General features: G+C 43.8%; 2 protein-coding genes across 2 annotated transcripts; one reads left to right on the forward strand and one right to left on the reverse strand.

Moving 5' to 3' along the window:
• Window positions 1–334: 334 nt before the first annotated feature.
• pold2 (polymerase (DNA directed), delta 2, regulatory subunit) lies at window positions 335–5,184 on the forward strand. The gene is made up of 11 exons (XM_074670202.1): window positions 335–515; window positions 702–929; window positions 1,008–1,129; window positions 1,242–1,365; window positions 1,471–1,585; window positions 1,669–1,867; window positions 1,994–2,074; window positions 2,217–2,374; window positions 2,482–2,609; window positions 2,696–2,797; window positions 4,944–5,184. Exons 2-11 carry the CDS (start codon window positions 704–706, stop codon window positions 5,102–5,104), a joined length of 1,416 nt encoding a protein of 471 aa, XP_074526303.1. The 5' UTR covers window positions 335–515; window positions 702–703; the 3' UTR covers window positions 5,105–5,184.
• On the reverse strand, window positions 5,079–22,092 carry aebp1b (AE binding protein 1b). The gene is made up of 22 exons (XM_074670201.1): window positions 20,974–22,092; window positions 19,792–19,953; window positions 19,641–19,703; window positions 16,238–16,642; window positions 13,580–13,654; window positions 13,009–13,068; window positions 12,748–12,834; window positions 11,576–11,647; window positions 11,366–11,475; window positions 10,901–11,040; window positions 10,734–10,818; window positions 10,492–10,636; window positions 10,301–10,389; window positions 10,036–10,159; window positions 9,515–9,711; window positions 9,217–9,393; window positions 8,817–8,980; window positions 8,199–8,698; window positions 7,944–8,083; window positions 7,675–7,774; window positions 6,410–6,576; window positions 5,079–6,047 (listed from the first exon to the last, which is right to left on the reverse strand). The coding sequence occupies exons 1-22, from the start codon at window positions 21,224–21,226 to the stop codon at window positions 5,676–5,678; spliced, it is 3,687 nt and encodes a 1,228-aa protein (XP_074526302.1). The 5' UTR covers window positions 21,227–22,092; the 3' UTR covers window positions 5,079–5,675.
• Window positions 22,093–22,767: the final 675 nt, after the last annotated feature.

Genomic DNA, 22,767 nt, shown 5'->3' on the forward strand with positions numbered 1-22,767 from the left:
TGACATGAGCTATTCAAATTATCAGTTTATCAGAGGCTCAGCTCAGCTGACAGGTGGACATCCTATAGCTGCTAGTGTGGAGACTCAAAACCAGCCTCATTTCCAGTACAGCCACCGCCATCAACAATTTGCTTCAAAAATCCATTTCATAAACAGGAGGGTGACGTCATGGACACTAAGTCCATTTGTAGTACAGTCTATGGTGGACACAGAGGACCCCACACGTCTGAACCAATCATGTGCGGAGAGAAAAAAAATTAATCAATCGCTCCCCAGGCTTGTGTTGTTCGCTTCAAAGAGTCGGTTCTTAGAGCCGGAACGTCCGCGATGACTCATCACGAAGACACAGGCGCCTTCGGACCCCTGTGATTTCGCGGGAATTCTATCTGGCAGGAATTTGGCACATCTCTCACCAAAACAAGAAACAGCTCAACAACTGGGTTCATTCGGTAACGACTCTTACGTCCTGCTGTGTTGGTGGTGATCTGGCAGAAACCTGCACTTCAGAGAGTTCGGTAACGTTACCTTGCCGCATAGTTATGCTTCAGTCTGTCTTGTTAGCTTGTTTATAAATATGACAGTAAGTTGTTAATTTTTTTGGGCGGTTATAGTGGAATAACTTGTAACATTGAAGTTAAGTTTACTTTATAGTAGAACTAAGTACGACAACGAGCAACCTCGTCTTTCCTTTAATCCAACAGCCATGTTCTCCGACCTGAGTGCCCAGAAGCAGGGCTCCTCTCTGCTCTCTCGCCCGGCCTCCGAGGACCAGGGTCCTGTGTTTGAGAGGATGTCACTATCTTACAGTCCTTGCTCTGAGCTCTACAAAGTTGGGGAGAGGAGTTTCAACCGGCAGTATGCTCATATTTACGCAGCTCGGCTTATGCAGATGAGACCGTTGCTCTCAGAGAGAGCCAAGCAGAAGTGGGGTGAGTTCAGCGCACAGACACTGTAAACACCTGTCCTTTATTAACTGAAGTGTGTTTTATGAAATGTCTTCCTCCCAGGTTCAGATGTGCAGATCAGGAAGCTGTGTGATCTTCAGACAGGGGAGCAGTGTTGCATTGTGGGAACCTTATTCAAGCGTATGGACTTGCAGCCTTCTATTCTGAAAGAGATCAGTGATGAGGTAAGTTATCACGATCCATTCACAGGCTGACCCTCAACACACAAGACTAATGAAAATAATCTGTTGACAGATGTCATGTCTGATGACTCTTGTTTTTTTCTTTCACCTGCAGCACAACCTGTTACCTCAGCCTGCACGAGCCAAATACATCAGTGAGACAGATGAGCTCATTCTGGAGGATGAGCTGCAGAGGATTAAACTTGAGGGCAAAATCGACAGAGACAAGTGTGTCACAGGTTAGGATCTGATCTTGCATAAAAGAAGGATCTCAGCATCGTATCAAGCGTTTCAAAAACACAGCTGTCTTTGCATTGCTTATCTTTTGACTCTTTTTGCTCCAGGCAGTGTTATTGCAATCTATGGAGCAGAGAGGAATGATGGCAAGTTCACAGTTGAGGACTTCTGCATGGCTGATCTTCCCCCACAAAAACCAAGACCTGCACTCAGCTCTGACAGGTAAACATGCACAGACACACACTGTGGAAACTGGTCTTTTTATGATCTCATTTTAAAATGTTTCTTTCTTGGTTCTCATGCAGGTTTGTGCTCCTGGCTTCAGGACTTGGTCTTGGTAGTAGCCAGGCTGACAGCATGCTGGGGCTGCAGTTGCTGGTTGACATGGTGACAGGTCAGCTTGGTGACCAGGGGGAACAGAGCGGAGCAGCCACAATCTCCAGAGTCCTACTGGCTGGAAACCTTCTGAGTCAAAGCACACAGGACAAGGATGCATCAACCAAGGTTAGGGATCTAACATCCGTTTATTCATACGCACAGATTGTTGTTTCTGCTTGTTTAGAAAGAAGAAAACAGAACCAGCTAACTTAAAATCATTAAAATCCTGTTCTGGTTGATCCATCTCCAAAGGCAAAATACCTGACCAAGAAAACTCAGGCTGGAAGTGTGGATGCAATGCGCCTGCTGGATGAGCTGCTGCTTCAGCTTGTTGTGAGTCTCTATTCATTGTCATGATTTTTCAATCTGTGATTTGATTTTTTTACTGTGAGATCAGAATATTATTGAATTCATGGTATGTGTTTGTGATACCATCAGAAGTTTTATCAAACTCACGGTCTCCTGGTCTTTCTAGGCCTCACTCCCAGTGGATGTCATGCCGGGTCAGTATGATCCCACCAACTACACCCTCCCACAGCAGCCCCTCCATCGCTGCATGTTCCCACTGTCGTCGGTGTATCCGACTCTTCAGTTAGCCTCTAATCCACACCAAGCTAATATTGATGGAGTGAGGTAAAACCACACATCGTCACCATCTCTTAGCTTGCATTGAGCTTTGGATCCTCACTGAGTGTGTGAAGGTTGAAAGTGTCAGTTTCTGTGTTTTTGATTCCTCACAGGTTTCTGGGCACATCAGGCCAGAACGTCTGTGACATCCAGAGGTACAGCAGCAGAGACAGCCACCTGGAAATACTGGAGGAGACGCTGAGACTCAGTCACCTGGCCCCCACAGCTCCTGATACACTAGGTCAGCCACACGAGAGGATGTAAAACAAACAAACAAACAAAGGAGTGTTTGACTGACTAACTCTAGTGTCTGCACATGTCTTGCAGGTTGTTACCCATTTTACCATAAAGACCCTTTCATCCTGGAGGAGTGTCCACATGTTTACTTCAGTGGAAATGCACCAACCTTTGGGTCCAAGCTCATCAAAGGTCAGTTCACAAAAACTGTTAGACGATTGCTTAAATCTACTCAGTGAATAAGATGCATTTTTGATTTCTTTTTTGTTTTCATTTTCAAAAGTGTGCTGCATCTCATACAGAATAAGTTACATTTTGTCACCCAGGAGATGGCGCTCAAAGAAACATGCAACCTCTTCAATGTACAAAGCATTGTCATTAACAATGGGTGTGATCTGTGTTTAGAAGCTAAATAGCAGAGGGAATGAAGGACTTTGAGTAACAATTAGTGTTTTGTTTTTTTTTCAATCACAATTTTTCCATCCAGAATGATAACTTTGTAAAACAGAGTTACCGGCTATTGTACTGCTTCCTGCGTTAAAGTCCAAGTAAACCAAGGGTGGGCAATAAATTTCGACAAGGGGCCACATGACTGACCTTAATTGTGTCAGTGGGCCATACAAACAATAACAATAACTAATCCTGCTCAGTATTAACTTTTCCTATTGTACTGTAAAATGTACTTAGTTGTTTGTTTAGATTAGCTGCTACTGGTTACCAGAAGAGTAAGGATACTTTGTAAATATGTGAAATTGTGGTGTAGGTCAAATAGGAAAATACTCCTATAGAAGTAAAAACAGTACAAACAAAAACAGTCATTTCATTAGTGTTTCATTTTTTTGTTTAGTGTCTTAGTCTCCATGACGGAGGTCACCTGCAAGCACCTGGGCGCCTGGAAAAAACACTTAAGGTGCCTGTGAGGTCACAATGGAGCTCCTTCCAGGAATTAATATACATTTCCCACCATCACTGTTGTTTTAATCATTAATAATATTGCGGAATAATAAACTCTAACACGTGGGCAGTCTCTTCAAATAGTATTACCACTACTACTGTTATTATTATTAGAAAGTGATTTGTTCAGGAAGTTTGAATCAGACAAGCAGCCCTCTATACCACTCGTTTGCCTCAGTGATCCCTGCTCCATGAATTCTGAAGAACTGTAAAACAACTTTATACAAGTAACTTTTTATACAGAAAAAAACGATAACTTGAACATTTTTTACTTCATTTTACTTCTGCAGTGAGGAAAATCTAGTCTGTCTTGTGTTTGAACGAGCTCATTGAAATCTGGCTGAATATCTGTGGTGGCTGTGAGGGACAGCTGAGAGGTGATCGTCAGTGATGGGGGTCTAGTTTGGATTTGTTGAACTTCATCGCTTGTCGCTGTTAACACAGGACTCATGCGCAAGTGTGTCCATGCCAAATGTCACGCTTTCCAAAGTAAGAGCCACACAGTTGTCTTGTGTGCTGGCATTATTTTTTTCATTTGCATTCTAATTTATGATTGACCTTGAACGGACCACACAGGGACACCCAAGGGGCCAAATGTGGCCTGTGGGCCATAATTTGCCCTAGGCTAAGATAACCATGAATATTACAGTGTGTTTGGTTTAATGGATTTTAGCATCAGTAAACTGTTATATTTTATCAGTGTCCTAAAAAAAAAGTCTGAGCTGTTCTCTAACTTTTGGGATGGCGCCTTGAAAACCTGGTATCGCTTGATCGCTAAGTTCTCCCTTCTTCTTCTGGGACCCTGTCAAAAGCAGACTATGTCCTCAAAACCAGTGCAACTTGTTTTCCTCATTTAAGGGTAGAGGTGTCCCAGTCCAATATTAATATCGGATATCGGTCCAATATCAGCAAAACAACAAATATCGGTATCGTATTGGAATGCATCTAAAATCTCTGATATAAGCAGTCCATTCCAGACTCCGCTCCTGCTGATTTTATTTGATTTATTTAGGTTATTTTCTGGGTCTTCTAATTTATTCTTTATTTTATTCAATGGCTAGTATTTTTTATGTTTAATGTTAAAATTTCTGTTACCCATTGGTTAATAATAAATGGGTCAGTTTTTCCTCATACCTACTGTTGCTGACTACTGTTCTTTGTTTGAATAATATCTCTTAATCAAGCCTTTTCTAACATGACATACAACAAAATAAGTGATAAAAGTATGCATGTTTAATGCTGATATCGTATCAGATTAATATCGGTATCGGCCAATACTCAATGCTGCAGTATCGGTATCGTATCGGAAGTGAAAATGTGATATCGGGACATCCCTATTTAAGGGTTTAACAGCAATATATTTCTTCTCCTCTCCTTTTACCAGGTCCTGATGGTCAGGAAGTCCTCCTGGTTACTATTCCAGAGTTCAGCAGCACCCAAACAGCATGTCTGGTTAATCTACGCACTCTTGAGTGTGAACCCATCAGCTTCTCTGCTTTCTCTGCCGACGAGGATGAGGAGAGTGAGATGAACATCAGCCACTGAGTGATCACTTCCTGCTGATCTAACAGACAAACCAAGACGTGCATTATGTATGAACAAGCCTTTATTAGAAAATCACTCCTTAATTACAGCTGTGTCTGAGGAAACGCGACAGAAGACGTTCTTTTTTCTAACTCCTCTGTTACAGACACTTCTGTACCTTTAACGACTGCTCATACTGTAAAAAAACACCTCTGTCATGGATGAAAACATTGTAAATAATTCAACTCTGGTGATGTAAAAAAAAAACGGTCATGACTTTGTTTATGTGCATCTACAATAAAAAACTTTTCATGAAAACAAAAGAGTTCATTAAAAAGACTGAGAAAGAGAACAGTGAGAGAAATGCAGTGTGAGCCATCAAACTGGGGTATCATTACCAGGATCTGTTTCTATGAAGAGGCAGTTTGTCAAGTAATAGAGACACTATACAATAATATAGTTAGCATTCTCTTCATTCCTGCGGCTGACTTGTATAAAGAGAAACCGTCGTGTGATGCTCAGAATACACCGCGGCAGCAGGAGCTAGGAGAATGAGAGGACTGGTGCATGTTTACTGACGTGTGCGCTCGCTTCAATAGTCATCTATCTTATACTCATAGTTATAATCCAGGATTGAGTCCGTGAAGCCTCCAGGCGTTGACGACTGACCCTCTCCTATGACCCAGGAGTCGTACCAGGATGTGGTGGTCTCTGGCGTTGTGGGGATGGTGGTTGTCGGGGGTAACGTTGTGGTAGATCGTAGCCTCATTAATCGAAGTCTCCGAAGGCGCTGCAGGCGGGCTAACCTGAGCCTCCTCTTCTGGTCTATGCTGAGGCGAGAGTTTCCTGAGTACCCGTTGTTGCCGTTAGCCACACGCCTGTTGCCGTTGGTGACTGCAGGATACTGTAGTCTGTTGTTGCTATAACTGAGTCGGATTGGCTTGTTTCCATGGAGGGCCATGATCTGCAGACATGGAAGACATGTATTATTACTACTGTTGGCAGGTCAAGGGTAAGTTTTCTGCTTCACAAACACACACACAGAAAGGGAGAGAATGAAGCTCTAAAGCGTCTTTAATGTTTGTACAAACATCTTTAAGCTTTAACCAGAAGCTTTATTTTTCTCATCTTCCTGGTTTGTCCTTAGCAGCAAGTCAGAGGTTTTTAAAACTTTCGATGTAGAATTGAAAATCATGAGCTACGGTCTTTCTCCAAAGAATGAGTTAATGTTTAACACCCCAAGAATGATCCACTGTGGACACTCCTGAGTTTTAAGAACCAGACCAGCTGATATTTCAGGCTTGGTTCAGGATGGCAGCGTCTCACCTGTTTGATGCGGTCCCAGTTGGACTTGGCCAGGTTGAAGCTGCAAGCGGTTGCTCCAGATTGGTAACCCACCACACACACTTTAGTCACTGGGGAGAAGCCCTCAGCCCGAGCTGTCACACGATACTCCCCTGGGTTCAAGAGACGCCAGAAGTCCCCTGTTGGTGCTGTAGGGTGAAAAGGAGACACATTAGTCGCTTAAAGCAGAGAGGGTACACAATTTTGTTTTATGGTTTAAGCAGTGTTTTTTTTAGACATCGCAGAAAGTAAAAGTTCTGTCACCATCATGTTCTCCATCATGACAGACTGGTTACCATGGTAGAGATGCTCTAACTCAGGAGTTCTTGAAATTGGGTTCCAGGACCTTAAGATGTCCATGAACCATAGCTTGGGGGCTCGGTGTAATAATTAAAAAACAATTGTAAAAGTGTGCTGTATCACTGAAAAGGTAAATCAACAAACCAGGATCTCTTGCACCAATAAAATCTGATTTTTTCCGACACTCCGGCCTGATTTAGTTTGGTGCCATGAGATCAATTCGGATATGTTTGCCTGTCACTTTTTAGTACGCAATAATAGAAAAAAATAACAACAACCTCAATGTTTTACCTGAAAAGAGGTCCATGGTCTAAAACGTTTGAGAACCCTTGATCTAAATCAGGGGGTCCTGAACTTTTCAGCTTATGACTCTAAAAAAGTGGTGTCAAAAAAAAGACAAAACCAAACAAAAGAGACCCCTGAGTTTTTAGTTTAACTGATGGGGAGAAAATTAGACTTCCTATCATTTTTTATGTCTTGGTCACCTCAGGGGTCTCATGAGAAGAAAGAACAGTGAAAAACAGTTTAAACATTTTCTATTCATATTTTTATATGGTTTCATATAAAATTTAACCCTTATCTCCTCCTGTGAGTGTTTTAAGATCCCCCCACTTTGGGAGCCTTTGCTCTGGATCACTCCACACTTTTAGAACTAAACAGGAGAGTTCTTCGCACATCTAATTCAGGAGACAGGTGCGTCTGAGAAAAAAGACGATTTGAACAAGAAGGTGGACCCCCGCACACTGTCTAACTTGCAAGAAAATAATTTATTTGCAACTTTCGGTCTCAGACGTCCTGCCCTTTTGATTGAACTGCTTGCCTGATGAAGGTCAGAGACAGACACTTTGAGAACTAAAACTACAAGTTTCAACACACTTCTTCATTGGCTTCAGTTTTAAAACTGTAAGGTAACAACCTTCTGAAGGTAAAAAGAACAAGTCCTGTACCTGTAGTGACATCATGGTCGACCCCCTCTACAGACACAGAGGCGTTTCCGATGGGGTTCCCCTGCTGATCCTTTACAATCCCCCTGATGCCCCGATGCACCTGGAAAAGGAGGAGAAACAGCTGTTGTTTTGTACCAATGATCCAACAGCATTTATAAAAGAGGTCATGGCACATGTAGGGCTGGTTGGTGTGTGTGTGTGTGTGTGTGTGTGTGTGTGTGTGTGTGTGTGTGTGTGTGTGTGTGTGTGTGTGTGTGTGTGTGACTGACCTGCTCCATGAAGGTGAGCATTGCTTCCCTGTTTTTCTCCCACTCGTGCGCCAGCTCACTCTCATGAGGGAACTTATCACATCCCAGGAACACGGACAGCTCTAAGCAGTTGGTGTGAAGGTAGCTGAAGTCATTCATACCTGAAAGAAGTGAACAGTTCATATAAAGCACCACCAGGGGGTGTTATGAACCAGGCTGACAGTCCAAACACCTGCAGACAGAAGCAGAAGGTTTGACCTCCTGGCCTCCACTTACTTCCTGTGATCGGCTTCCATTTGGCCCTGTTGACGATGCCGTGTGCCCCTGCGGAGGTGTCTCCATGGCAGGAGCCGCGGTAGGTGTGTGTCATGGTCAGATGGGTGGAGGCGTAGGACACAGCCAGCCACCTGAAGAGAGACTCATCCGGAATCACCCGAGGCTCATCTTCAGGCTCGCTGTACTGATAGCCGGCATTCCTTCCTCTGTCATCCTCTTCCTCCTCTTGGCGGCCGTACCCTTGGTTGTAACTGGGGTCGTAGCCGTGGTTGTAGCCTGGGTCGTGGCCTGGGTCATGGCCTCGATCATAGCCTCTGTCGTATGTGCGATCATACCCATGGTCATAACCGCGATCGTAGCCACGATCATAACCCTGATCGTAGCCGTGACCCCTCCACTCCTCCTCCGGCTCTGAATATCCTCTTCCTCTCCAGTCTTCCTCTGGCTCCTCCTGGTAGCCCCTCCCCCACTCTGTCACATCAAAACCTTCCTCCTCGTACCTGTGAGAATAATAATTAGTGATGACTGCAGAGCTACACAGGAGGACTCAGATGATGAATGTGTGTCATGCAAAGGCTCAAACAGAAGACAGCAGGAAGAGGACAGGAGCAGTCGTACTGTCTTTTCTGGCGGCTGTGGGGTTTCTGGCTCTCGGCGGGCTTGTTGAGACGTAAGCTGTCATAAGGATAGGCCACAAGTGATTCTCCGCCCTGGAAGTTCGCACCCAGCACAAATGGATGGCTTTCCATCCAGGAGATTATGGCCCTGGTTTCCACTGCAATCTGGAACAAAAACAGGTGGATCCACATCACACAGAAGGTCGAGCTCAAACCCTGCGTTAGCACAGTGTTCCCTCAATTTTCATACACAGAGACCACAGCTATTTTTACTCTGTCACTGACACCAGCGCACAGTAAATACCTCTAAGACAATTACATTGAAGCAGCTGCCAGCGGACACTCAAAAGGTGAAGATCCTTGCCTCAGTGCTGTGAGGATAAAGTTTGAAGACTCCTTACCGAGCTGTTGCTCTCAAAGCCCGCTGGTATGGGAACATGGTGGTTGGGGGTGATTTTAGGCACCATGCCCTTATCCTCAGCATCCCACAAGATGCCGTTCAAGTCTGGAAAGTTCTGGAAGATGTCAAAGCCGGCCTCAGTGAAGTGTCCAGTCGTCCACCCGCTAAGCTCTGATCCCTGCAGGACAGAATTTGGGAGTGAGACACGTACAGAAAAACATGATGCTCTAGTTTTTTCTTTCCTTTTTGGTTTGTCAGACAAGATGTGAACAAGATTGTTGAAGGATGTAACTCCTTACCGCTTCAAAAGCTTCCACATGTCCGTCAGGGTTGAGTGAAGGCACCAGGTGGATGCGTATTCCCTCCACCAGCCGCTGCACTCTGGGGTTTCTGTCTTTGTACTCTTTGCACAGGTACTGCATGAGGAGTAGGATCATCTCCCGACCCACGACCTCGTTCCCGTGAAGACCAGCCGTGAAGCGAAACTCTGGCTCACCTACAGAGACAACGGGACAAGACTGAAGCTGTTTGTCCCTTCTTCCTAATCCCCTCACTCTCCACCTGGTGTTTATTTAGGATTTACAGGAATCTTCAGTGGAGCCATCATGGCCCATCAGCCCTCAGGTTTTTAGCTTCGACTGATCACAATTTCAGTCTGCTGCCCAGAAAACAGCTGCTTTTGGTTTTTGACTGACTGAAAACACTCTTTAAAGATTTTTATGTGCTATTAAAAACACATGATTACAAATAAAACTTTAAGTACGAGCTGTTTCACTGTACAAATGACTGATATGAACAGACATTGTGAACACATTCACACCTATCTCGTGCTCCGAGGGGTTTCCAGAGATGACCATAGCCATGATTTCAAGTCCCTTGGTGCTGCGGCCCAGACTGTAAATGTTGGTGATGTTGGGACACTCGTCATGCACTGACTTCATGAGCTGAACACAGGAAGAGATCAAACAGTGGGAGGTTAGTATTCAAACCTTGTAATCAGACGCTATGGCAGGTAAGTCACATCAGCTCAACATTTAAACAGGAGATTCGTGAGACATGGTAGTGGAGCGTGTGACAAGACTCACTGTGACCATCTCTGTGTAGCTGTGATGCTTGAACTTCAAGTAATCGACTGGAGTCACTTCATTTTGCCTGTACAGGAGATCAGCTGGATCTGTCAAAGATAAATCAACAAATCGGAAGTGTTTTTGAGGTGAACTGTGCAGGTTTAAGTCACATTCGTGGCATATGTTGGTTTCTGTGTCAAAGGGCTCACCAGGCAGCGGGCAGCCCAGCACTTCCAGCCTCATACACAAGGAGCCGTTCCAGCTCTGAGGGATGATCCTCATGTAGCGAGCCAACACCGGCTCCGCCAGCTGGTTCATCACTGGAGTGTCTTTATCGCTGTTTCCGAAGAACAGCTGGATGAAAGAGGAGAGTAATAGAGGGAAGAAGTCAGCCAGGTGAGGAAGAGGGAGCCGGTGCTCAAGGAAGCGGAATGATTGTAGGTGGATTTACCCAGTCTGCGTATCCATCGTGGATTGTGGTCCATTCCCTGCTGTCATTACTGAAGGCCAGGAAGTAGGACGTCACAAAGTCGTTCCTGGAGAGACGAAACGTGGTGGGTGACACGTTTGTTTCAACATCAAAGCAGTGTGTGTGCTCCTTGTTTGCTCGTGTCTTACTCAATGGATGAGTCGCGTCCTTGTGTGATGACTCCTGTGAACTCTGTCTCTCTGCGAGCGTCGATCTCAAACCAGTGGATCCTGTCCTCAGAGTTAGCGCACCACGCGCCTCCTCTCATACTATCTTCATCATCTGAGCCCTGTGAACCAGAGAGGCCGGAGCATAAAACACATCAGTTCATCAAACCCTGACATGTGTTCTGACTCAAACTCTGCGTGTAAATTACAGCTTCTGAGTTTTCTTATCTAAAATCAGCTGAGGTCGGCAGAAACCTCAAAAAGATTTATCAGCTGTTTTTATCACCGACCTGCTAAAAGCATTCATTGACTATAAAGCAGCTAATGGAAGCGACAGACAGCAATAACAGTATTTTCCAACATGTGTCTGGTACCGGGTGTTTAATTCTCGTCTGGCAGTGTGTAAGTGTTAGCTGTGGTGTGTGTCCTGCTTTGATTGTTGCGTACCTGCATGTTGAGTCTTGCCCTCTGGGGTGCAAAGATATACTGAGACATGGAGGAGGCTGAGAGCTGGTCTGACTCGATCTTATGTGACTCCATCCCCAGGGGGGGACACTCTGCCACGTACACAGAGGAAAAACAAATGATATGTTAATCATATTAGCGTAGCTTGTGCAATGTTTCCCCCGCATGTGAACAGACTGACAGAGGACGTACTCTTTGGCTCTTTGAAAACACGTGGTCTGTTCCTGGCCCGCTCCTCTGCCTCCTTCAGCTTCTGGGCTCTCTCTGGAAGAGGTCAGAAAAACAGACTTAATACAGAATAAATCGTTCAGTCTTGGCTGCATATTCTTCTCTCTTTCTCTCTGCCCGGAATTTAGGAACTTTTCATTATTTCGCAAATTTCACGTGCCAAAGGTCCCCAAGGAGACCTGGAAGGCTGGATTGCAGAGGAAAAACAACCCAGATGTTGTAGATGTTGTGATTTCCCTCCCAGTCTCTGATCAGACTCGTATCATCCTGACAAAGAGAGTTTATGGCAGAAGAAGAATCATCCATCACTCGCATTATTCACCACCTGACACACTTTAACTCTAAGCCACACTGACATTCTGTAGTTTATTGCTTGTCGTCTGGTTGCCAGAAGTCTTACTGACTGTGAAACATGTTATGAGCTTCCTCACATGAATGTATATATAAACAAACACATGCAGCCATCAGTGTTAACCCATATGAGTGTGTGTGTGTGTGTGCAGGGACACATCTGCTGATTCAAGCCTCAGAAACTGATTTTTGCACCTTTCTCCTCGGCTCACACCCAGCAGAGCGTGCACACAGGAAGTGCCCTCTTGACACCAGCTCTGACAGCGTTATATATCATCACCTCCAGGCTCGCCTTCACCACCAGCTAACCTCTCTACACGCAGCCGACACGTGGCGATGAAATTACAACATCCTCTGCTCGCTAATCCCTCTTTGCAGAACCTTTTCTTTATCATCACCCACACTGATCCTCTGCATGTGGATCGCTCTCGGGGAACCCACCTCCTCTCTGCTTCTATCCAGCTCATGAGACCTCTTAATCTTGTCTGGATCCTCTTCATTTTGTTTTGCAACAGTGAACTTTTGTCCCTGTTGTGCAAGTGAAAGCATGTAGCACAGACTAACTGACATTAGTGGAGCAGGAAATCACATCTGCATTGTCTTATGACAGGAATGTGAAGCAGGGAGACAAACACTTTGAGCGGTAATCTGTCAGCACTTTGAGCTCAGGTCACAGGCCGTGTTCTCTGCTCTGGAAACGGTATGATCGTATGTAGTCTGACATGACAGAGCAGAGCAGAGTTATGTAAGGAAAAAAAAAGAAGTCCATATGTGAGTTTCCTTACCTTTCTCTTCTCTTTCTCTTTCTTTTGCCGCCCTCTCTCGCTCCCTCTCAACCCATTTATCGTCTGTCTCTCCGTTTTCTTTTCTCCCTGTGGAAAACAAAATACAGGGATCATTTTATGAAAACACACCAACATGTGCGGCAGTGTCTGTGCATGATTTTCTAGGATTTTTCATGCCATTAACACAGCAAAAGCATGAAGTCTCTGTGCAGATTATCTTATTTAAAACATATACACGTGTGTTAGCGTGTGCGTATGTACCATATTCGTCGTATTCGTCATACCACGTCCCTTCATAAGGAGAAGTGGTTGTCGGCTCCTCTGTGTTAAGAAAAACAAAAAGTCAGCCGTGTGGTTCAGACATTCAGACACACAGTGACAGAGGAAGATTACATGAGGTTTACATGGTTCAGTGTGCAGGGCTTTATAGTTCAGAGCAGCCGTGATTTACTCAACCACAACCACTGTTGTCTGTGTGGATGCCACTGTGACGCCTACCATATAATCCAGCTGTTAAATCTTTCATTTCCATTTACAAGAATGAAAACAGAGTTGTGATCTAATGACAGAAAGTTTTGTTGACTCAGGAGAACAAAGTGGATCCACCCACCCCTGTGTGAAAAGTAGGGCAGATTAACCCAGACTGGCTGCGCTGTTTTTCCCACATGTGGACTTTTTCATGATTTATCATCTGCTTCAGACTGAAGGCGGGGATGGACAGGACTTTTTATCTTCATCATAAGCCTGATTTTTTTCTTTGCCAGTTTAACTGTCTGGCCTTAAGTATTGGTGAATGAATGAAGTTCTGTTGTGAGTAAATGGCAGCAGTTACCTGGTAGAGTTTCTACAACAATCTCAGGGCTGACCTCTTTACCATCTGGGAATGGGAGATTATCCGGCACCTCGTCTGCAGGATATGAAAAATAAAACATAGTTAATACTTTAAAAGGTCAAGCACAGGCATGATTGGAGTAACAGAGGAGGCTGGACGGGTGAGTGTGGGTGAATCAGTGGAAATGTTGGAGGAGCAGCAGTGCGGTACAGTCTGCTGGAAACAAACAGTAATGACAACATGTCCGGTCGGGTCTCGGTGAGGGTGAAAGAACCACACGACAAAATGTTTCCAGCATCTGACTCTGTGGAAAAAAATAAGTAGAGACAGTGCGCTGACTTCAGGTGGATGATGGAGTACTTTGAAATACTGCACGTGGTCAGAGTCCAGCACTGATAACCTCAAAAGATATGAAACTATTTTGGGATTACTAAGAAGCAGCATTTTTTAAGGAAGTCTTTGATGTCCCTCTCTTGCAAAAAACAAAACAAAAATGAAAATAAACAAATTCCTGAGTCAATCAAAAAATTTCAGACAGGGATTTGGGTCATGTAAAAAAAAGGAAAAAAAGTGAATTTACTAGATTAATCTCATTAATTTACGAGAATAAACTAATTATTTTAAAAGATTTAAGCCAAAAATCTATATAGTGATAGCTATAGGCTATCAGGAGACCATCTGTACAAAAAAAAGATGGTGGACCATCTTGTGAAGTTGTACTTAAGTATAGGTTTCACAAATAAAGGCTGTTTAATCAGTTTCTGGCAGACAGTCACTTTATGGCACAACACTAGTGATAGACCGATTAATGGCGGACCGATTATCGGGGCCGATATTTGGCATTTTGGGGCATATTGGCCTTTTATTTTTTTACTCCAAAGGCAGATAATGCTAATGTCATTGGAAAATTCCATTGACAGGCTAACGCAATTAGCATTGTGACTATCTTATTGTCTATGAACTCATTTTAACTTTCACGGACACAAAAATCACTCCTCTTATCAAAACCCACAGGAATATGTTTTTCTGCCCCTTAAAAATGATAAGACATTTTTTTTAACTGCAGACATCCAGGAGCTGCTTGTTGATGCTTCTCTGTACAGAGTTTCTCCCAGTCTACACTATGGAAGCCCTGGATGGTCAAAACATTTAAAATCAGTCATGTAAAACCAAACAGAAAATTCATTCAACTGCATTACATGCCTGTAAAAGGCAGCACAAACTCAATTCTGTCCAGTTTTGTTGTCATTACATAGAAAACTTGGAAAGACTTTATTTATTGTAGAAAACTAGCTATTTACTTTTTAAAGTTTTATTTAACTTTATAAAACATTCTGCTAAGTCTGGGAGCTGTTTAATAAACATATGCTTGAAGGCTTTTAATGGCAGTTAAGTGTTGGAGTTTGTGTTGTTCAAATGTTTTACACCAATAATTTCACTTTGACTGCAAATTCATATCGGCTTCAAATATCAGACATCGGCCTCCTTGCCTACTAATAATCAGTATCGGTATCGGCCCCAAAAAATCCATATCGGTCTATCTCTACACAACACTTGGTCTTACTCCAAAGAAACGTCTGCAAATTGCAGCACTGATAAAATATGATACAGAAATGTTAAATGACTTCACCCAGGAAGGGCGTAGTGTCATCAGAACCGTGAGATCTCATATTCTTCAAACTACATTTCTTAGATCTTCTGACAGCCTATAGCTACAGACTAAGATAATACATTTATTCTCATGAATTTATGACTTTTTCTATATAAAACTTATGAGCTTAATGTCATATTTTGTTTTTCTTCTTGAACATAACCCTAATCCTCCATCATAAAACAGATATGACCAAAACTAGTTCAGACTTTTGCTTTAGCAGCAGTAAGTTATTCATCGTGGTTGAACATTTTTCACTGTGTGTCCTTTCAAACTGAGAATGTTTTTAAAGTGGTTGAGTTAAAGTCTCACAGATCGTTCTCTGACAACACATTAAATCAAGTCAATCAGAAACATTGCGAGCTTCTTGTCCCACATCCCATCATTATCTCCAGAGCTGTGTTCAGGGCCTGAGTTGAAATTTTCCATAAAGCTGTCGTTTTTTATTTAAGGAAAGTGATGAGTCTGTATCACAGATGAGTCATGTGGCTGTCTGCGATCAAATTAAACTCATTCACGATGGGGATCCTGTTAAACCACTTCCTTCTCTCCATCTCTGAAACACATTTCATCCACATATTTCAACCAGGACTCACCGCTTCATCTCTAGATACCCAGAAACAGCAGTGATGGGTTGAGACAGCTGAGGAAAAATAAACCTAGTTTGGAGTTTAGTGAACGTTTAAGCTGCTCCTGAAACTGAATAAACTCTCTGAGCTCTCTCCTCCTCATCATATTCCCCATGATTATTTGACACACTATCTGGTCATCCACTTCTGTTTATCTAAAGAGTAACCTTATCTGAAATACATCAGAATGAAAGTCCAACATTTTGAGTCCAGTTTCGTTCAAACAATACCTCCATGTAAACTCAAAACCTTTGAGTTGTGGTTACAAAGAATTCTGCAGATCATTGTAACAATAAAGAGGTCATTATGGTTCAATCTTTTAAACTGTCCTCCCACAAAAATCCTTCAATAAAAACAAAAGCAGAGACTCAGACTCACATGTGGCATCCCAGTAATCATTATCATCTGTCCCGGCCTTCCCATCAACCTCTGGGGCAGGGGGCGTAGGGTCCGGCTCCTTCCAGTAGCTGTCGTAGTTATCAGTCACAGGGGCGTACGGATCTTTATTATCTAGTGTCCAGTAGTCGTAATTCTCAGGTGCTGGGGTGGACGGCTCCTTCTCCGCTGGTTTCCAGAAGTCATCGTAAGCGTCTGTTACTGGGGCAGCTGGGTCTTCCTCCTCAGGTTTCCAGAAGTCATCGTAAGCGTCTGTCACTGGAGCAGCTGGGTCTCCCTCCTCAGGTTTCCAGTAGTCGTACGGAGGGTCTGTGACCTGAGATGGGGGTCTGGAAGTGGGGTCTGCGTCCCAGTAGTCGTCGTCCTCAGGTTTCCAGTACTCATTTTCTGACAGAGAAGCAGAGAAAGGATGACTGATGACTCAGATATCTGGACTGAATGTTACAGGAGAATCTTTAGAGAAACTTCTGTTTTTAAGATGATTATGTTGTTTTTTTTGGAAAGGGGATCTCCTTAAAACTTGATCCATACATAATACAGAAAACACGACAGGAAGAAGAGAGAAGTCAGCTTAAGTTGATAAGTTCCTTATCAACTGCATGTTGAAACAAATTTTTGAGAATTTTTGAGAACTTTTTGAGAATTGTGTGATTTAAAATTTTCTGTTGTGATGTTGGAGAAAAGGGAAACTAGAAGGGTTCAAGTCCCCCTTTTTAAATAATGTCTTAAAACCCAAGGAGGCTTCACAGGCCAGGTTGGGTACAGGGGTGTGTCTGGTGGGGAGGCCAAGGAAGGCACGGGCCCTTCTCTGGTACCCCCTTTCCACCAGAGGTGTTCGGTGCTGGTGCCAGAGCTTAGTTGGTTCTAATCACATTCTTCCAAAGAACTGGTTTGGTTTTCCACCAACAAAAAGCCAAATCACAGACACGTCATTGCCAAACTGTGAAATGTCAGTGCGTATGTAGCAGTTCCACGGACGTGGCTTCGGCTGAGGATGCTTAGAGCAGGGGGCGGCAGCACAGTTGGTGCTTAAAAATAGGCAGAGATTTGTTTTACATTACTTGTCCTGACTGTTTGCAACACGGAGTGTGGTCATCTCTCCGTCTCTCTTTCTGTGTGTAAACAACACAAGGCTTTTTAGCCTGTTTATTAAAATATGGTACCTGATCTATATGAGAGGCAAGGCATTGCTGTTTTGATTTCACTTCTATTTCGAGTTCTGAATCAAGAAATGCCAACTAAACAACAGACGACTCACTCGGCAGCTTTCCTTTCTGAGAATGACTTTTTTCACCGCTTATCGTTGAGTCACCGTAGCCCCACCTCTGGCCCCCATGTAGTGCTTATGGTGTGCTCCATTTGTACTCATAAGTCAGAGTTTACGAGTTCCGAGCATAGACTGTATAAAACATGGACGTAGTCTCGCCGACGTCACCCGTCTGTTTCTGAAACAGAAAATGAAGCACATCGGCTATAGCGGCCATATTGGTAGTGGCAAGGGCTTCGCCTACAGCCATAGGGCACCTGTCGGTCATGTGACCCTCAGCTGTGCCTCTTATTGGGGGGTCTCGCAATCTTAATATAGAGTTAGAAAAAAATTCATCCCCCCGTACAGTGGGTGCTGATAGTAAAATTAGCGACTCAGACAGGAGACGTTTTTTGAACCAGGCCGTAAATAGGTTAATTTCTGCTTTGAAAACTGCTTTTTTTGACTTGGTGTGTATGTGACTTCCGCTACTTCCGGAGCCAGCCTCAAGCGAACACTCGAGAAACAGCAGATCTCAGCACTACCGCATTGTCTCATGTTCTTAGACTAGAGGTTGCCGCTTGGTTCTGAGTGTCAAATTTCAATTAGAACGCCCCCTGAGGTCAGAATTTGCTACTGGGCAGTTGACGGATCCACACCACCCCCAAGTTTACAATCAAAGATGGCTGCCCCTTGTGTAAACAGAAATTAGTCTCCTGTTATATTCTACTTTTTTTCTTGCATATCTGACTAGGGTTTGTTGCAATAAATGAGCTGTATACATAGTGTTCTTTGATGTTTTTTTATAGAGCTATTGCTGTTATGGCAACTTTTTCTGACTTGGTAACTGGGATGCTTTTAACTCAAAGATGACATTATTCCCACTCCCCAGTTCCAGTATAAATGAAAAGCAAGATTAGCTTTGGCCCAGCAAAGAGTTGGTGCTTGGTTAGCACCAGTTTTGAACACCTGGAGCCAGTTCTTTGTCTGCGAAAACACAAAGAAACAGTCCTAATTCAGGTACTGGCCTGGAACTAGCACTCGCACTGGTTTGGTTGAAAAGTTGTGTGGTTGGCCATCTCTGGTGCTACTTGGAGTTATAAACTAAGATTGGCTATGAGACTTGTCAGAGACGGCCCTCATGGGAAAATGAACTACTTGGGCTGTTAAACATGTTGCATGCAGCTTTGTTTACAGTTCAATGCCCCAAGATTTCTTGTGTTGTCTGTTAGTACAGAGACTCTGGACAAACATTTTTCCTTTTAACTCCTCCAAAATTTCACCAAGCCCAAGTAAGGCCACCCCAGTGAAATGGTATTAACAATCCCCCTGGTCAGGAAATTGGTGGGATATTTGAAAACTTTTCTTTATCCTGATGTCAGGATGGGGGGACAGTTGTGGCCCACATGGTTCTGAAGGTTATTCCAAAATAATAACCACTGAAATCAAATTCAGGGAGAAAATCCAAAATAAAGAAGACAGACAAAAGTCCCCCCAACTAAACTAAGCTTTACAAACACAAACCACTGCTGCAAACAACTGACTTGAGAGTAAATTATGGGAGAGACACAGGAAACAAACTCCATTGCTTCAAGGCAGCTTTAGAACAACTCAAAAAGCCCAGCATCAACAAACCTCCTCACACACAGAAAGAGTTTTGAAAACATGCAAACAACCTCTCACTACCTCAGAAGTTGAGCACACCAAGACTGTAAAGAAAAGCTCCCCACACCTGGTCCAAAACAGGGGCACTCAGGTACGTACACCTGACCCAGTGCTGTGATGAGTCCTTTATACTTAAGGAGAACACTTTTTCAGGATAGATAGATGGGGGTTTATTATTTCATGCAGTCTTCATCCTGGCTTCATGTGGCATCACCGGATAAAAAAAAGCCCTCTATGACTCAATTCATCATCTTCTAATCACAAGCCTTGTGAACAAACAGAGATACCCCTTTGAATCTTCACGCTGTGCCTTTGTTTGTAAAGATTAATGAAGGAAACCTGCCTAACCCAGTTTGTTGTGTTTAGATGCTAATAGAGAGTTTTGCATGGAGTGTCAGTTCCACAAACTGAAACAGCAGAATAACATCACATCACTTTTTATTCCCACATCACTCCCACAGGTCTGTCACTCACCAAGATCAGGGTAGGCGTAGTCTGTGTACGTCTCAGGTTCAGTCGGAGGTTCAGTGGGGATCGCTGGAGGCATTAGAGGAGTAAAAGGTCAGTATTACTCATTCAAGTCCAAAGTCACTCAAGTCCAAGCTTTGCTCTGGCCTGTCCTCACCTGTTGTGGTTGGTGGTGGAGTTGTGGTCGTCTGTTTGTCCTTCTTCTTTCCCTTTTTGTCCGTTTTGGGCTTTTTGGTGGCATTTGGATCTTTGTTCTTCTTTTTGTCCTTCTTCTTCTTTTTGCCTTCTTCTGGAGCTCTCCTCACTCTGCCAAGAATAGCTGACAGAGAAAAACAAAACAGAGGAAAGGGTTTCCAAAGTGTCACTTTGTTGACTTTCAGTCAGAATCACATAAAGCACGAAGCACTCATGATCAGAATAAATATTCGTGTATACATGATTTTTTTCCCTCTTGGTTGTTAATTTGAGTCACCAGCACTTCACCAGCCTCATCAATCATCAACAGTAAACTCTGAATAAATCCTCCTCTGCTTCAGTTTTTACATTTTTTCCAGCGATACAAAATAACGTCTGAAAAGTTCAAAATCTTCCAGTAACAGTTAAATGCCAAATCCTTTGTAAAAATCAAAAGCTTATGTAACCCTGGCTTTTATTTTGTTTCAAGCATTCAAGAGCAATATGAGAAGAAACCGGTGCGATCATTTCTTTCCTGCAGTGTCAAACTCAGTGCTGCAAAGGAAAATCCAGACAGCCAAACTTCATTTCAGTGGCTGCTTGAGGTCCATCAGTATTTCCCTCTGAGGTTGTCTAAAGTTCTGAGACACTTTCATGGAAAACACTTCCCTCTCTTTCCATTAGCTGTGCTCTATTTACCACGAGTCAGATTTAATGACAGAAAGCCTGTCCAGACACTCATAAACGTATCAGTATCACCTCAGCAACATGTTAACACTGAAACTGGGATATCAGAGGGCTGCTCTGGACTGATGTGTATGAGTTTCGTTTGAAGCTGTGGTAGAAATCCATTCTTCAAAGGTGACGGTGCACCAGATTCAGCATTAATCATGCCGCTACAGATGTTGGGGAAAGGGTCAGTGTCATAAACGTCTGCTTGCAAGATGCTTGACTCTGTCTCTCCTGCTGTTCACCTTGAGGAAAAGAAGTCAACGTTTGCTGTTACAGTCTTCTGGGGAGATGCAGGTAAACACCTGGACTTAGTCATGCTTGCTGAAGATGCCAGAAACTGAATTTGTCATGCAAGATTTTATAAAACCTCAGATCACACCTGAATCACTTTGATGCCTTTTTTATCATTAAAATCACAACTGTCTCCACTTACCTGCCTCTGCAGCCCTCCCTGTGTATCTTCTGTTCCTTCTACTCCTTCCCAGTGGGTGTGGGCCCACTGCAAGTCCACGCTGCTCACTTTCTGGGTCATCCAGGGACTCATCGTGTGGCTGACCCTCTGCTTGCCTCTTCCCTTCAGTCTCCCGGGTAGAAACTATCCCCCCTGCGCTCTCTGCTCCTCTGAGGATCAGCAAGCAGCCTAAGGCCAGCAGAGCCACAGACACAACCACAGTCTGGCTTTTCATACCTGCTGCTTGTCCAACTCCACAGTCCTCAACTTCTTCTCACCACCAGAAAAAATCTTCTTCACCCTTTTCTTTCCTTTGCTTGCAATGTGATCCACACTTTAACTCCAGCAGGGAAACTTCTGCAGCTCCACAGCCACAGCGTCAAGCAGACTCAGAGTGGGTTAGACGAAGATGGAATGGGAGGGGGTAGGGATCAGAGGGGAGGGGAGGGAGGTGGGTTACAGAAGGAGGGAGACAGAGGGAGAGAAAGAAAGATAGAGAGCAACAGTGGAGCCTAATGAGTAGACTGGGTTCCTGATTGCCCTGCAGCTAAGGTCAGCTGAAACAACAGCGTAAGGCCAGAGGATCCCCTTCACCTGGCCAACGAGTCACAACAGGTGCAGGGCTCAGACAGGAGCTGAAGAGGGGAGGGAGGATGAGGGAGGAAGGGCAGGTGAGGCCTCCAACTACAGGGTGTGCACCTCCTCAGAAAGAGGACGACTTCTTTTTTCTTCTATTGAATTCCTCCGTGCAGACTGACCACAGAGAGGAGCAGCAGGGGAGAGGAGTGACTCTGACACTGAATTCCACAACGTGAGGAGGAGGAAAGGAGGAAGAGGGAGGAGGAGTATGGGTCAACAAATAGGGATTTTGTGTGTTAACAAAACCAAACACTGCAAAAAATCTAACCATGGAGGGGAGGGGATTAGTTATAGTTTTGGGAATTTGATTTCTCTTTTCTCTTTTCTTGCTGCGTTGCATTTAGCTCACCCTCTGCATTCTGGAGGAAAAGTCATGGCAGGGACAGGACACACATACACACACACACACACACACACACACACACACACACACACACACACACACACACACACACACACACACACACACACACACACATATATAAACCAGGAGAATTGTTTCAACAGATGACAGAATAATAACCTTTTAGGATTCAGTGTTTTCTTTGCCAACCCCCCAAACCTCCCCCCAGCCTCCTCCTCCTGTGTCTTCTATCTTCTGTTTGCAGAGCCTGTCAGGGCCATCAAATGTGAAGTATATTTTGCTATTTGACATGACCAGGCACATCTGCTAGTCCTCCATGGTGATCTAAAGTAGAGATTTTGAGATATGTGAACATATTTAGCTTTGGGACATCAAAACGGCAAACACAAACTACAGACTAAAAATTGGAAAGAAAGAAAGAAAGACAGAAAGACAGAAAGAAAGAAAGAAAGAAAGAAAGAAAGAAAGAAAGAAAGAAAGAAAGAAAGAAAGAAAGTGATAATGTGGCAGAGAAAAAGGGTGTGACATTACCCCACATGTGCAACAATATCCTGACTATAATCACCTCAGGTTCTGGAGAACTTATTTTCCCTATGGTAAAAAAAATCAAGCACTTTTCTACAATAGATGAATTATTATACAGAAATATCTGATGTTATTATAGAGCCAGGTAATCAAAATATAGTGCAGCCAGCTTCAAACTGAGGTCCACTCTTAGGTCAACACACAGCAAGTGAGTGCAGATTTACAAGCCTGCAAAAGTAGTTTAGTTC

The sequence above is a fragment of the Halichoeres trimaculatus genome, unplaced genomic scaffold (genome assembly GCF_033239565.1).
Source record: "Halichoeres trimaculatus isolate MK-OKI-2021-1 unplaced genomic scaffold, fHalTri1.1 fHalTri1_scaffold_5, whole genome shotgun sequence".
NCBI classification, from domain to species: Eukaryota; Metazoa; Chordata; class Actinopteri; order Labriformes; family Labridae; genus Halichoeres; species Halichoeres trimaculatus.

Bases quoted from the DNA above. Each gene is read 5' to 3' on its own strand.
- pold2 (XM_074670202.1), top strand. From the start codon at position 704: ATGTTCTCCGACCTGAGTGCCCAGAAGCAGGGCTCCTCTCTGCTCTCT. The intron at 930-1,007 runs GTGAGTTCAGCG...TCTTCCTCCCAG, and splicing joins GAGAGCCAAGCAGAAGTGGG to GTTCAGATGTGCAGATCAGG. The intron at 1,130-1,241 runs GTAAGTTATCAC...TTTCACCTGCAG, and splicing joins TGAAAGAGATCAGTGATGAG to CACAACCTGTTACCTCAGCC.
- aebp1b (XM_074670201.1), bottom strand. From the start codon at position 21,226: ATGAAAAGCCAGACTGTGGTTGTGTCTGTGGCTCTGCTGGCCTTAGGC. The intron at 10,160-10,300 runs GTGAGTCTTGTC...TCCTGTGTTCAG, and splicing joins GCTACACAGAGATGGTCACA to CTCATGAAGTCAGTGCATGA. The intron at 7,775-7,943 runs GTCAGTCACACA...CTCCTTTTCCAG, and splicing joins TGCTCACCTTCATGGAGCAG to GTGCATCGGGGCATCAGGGG.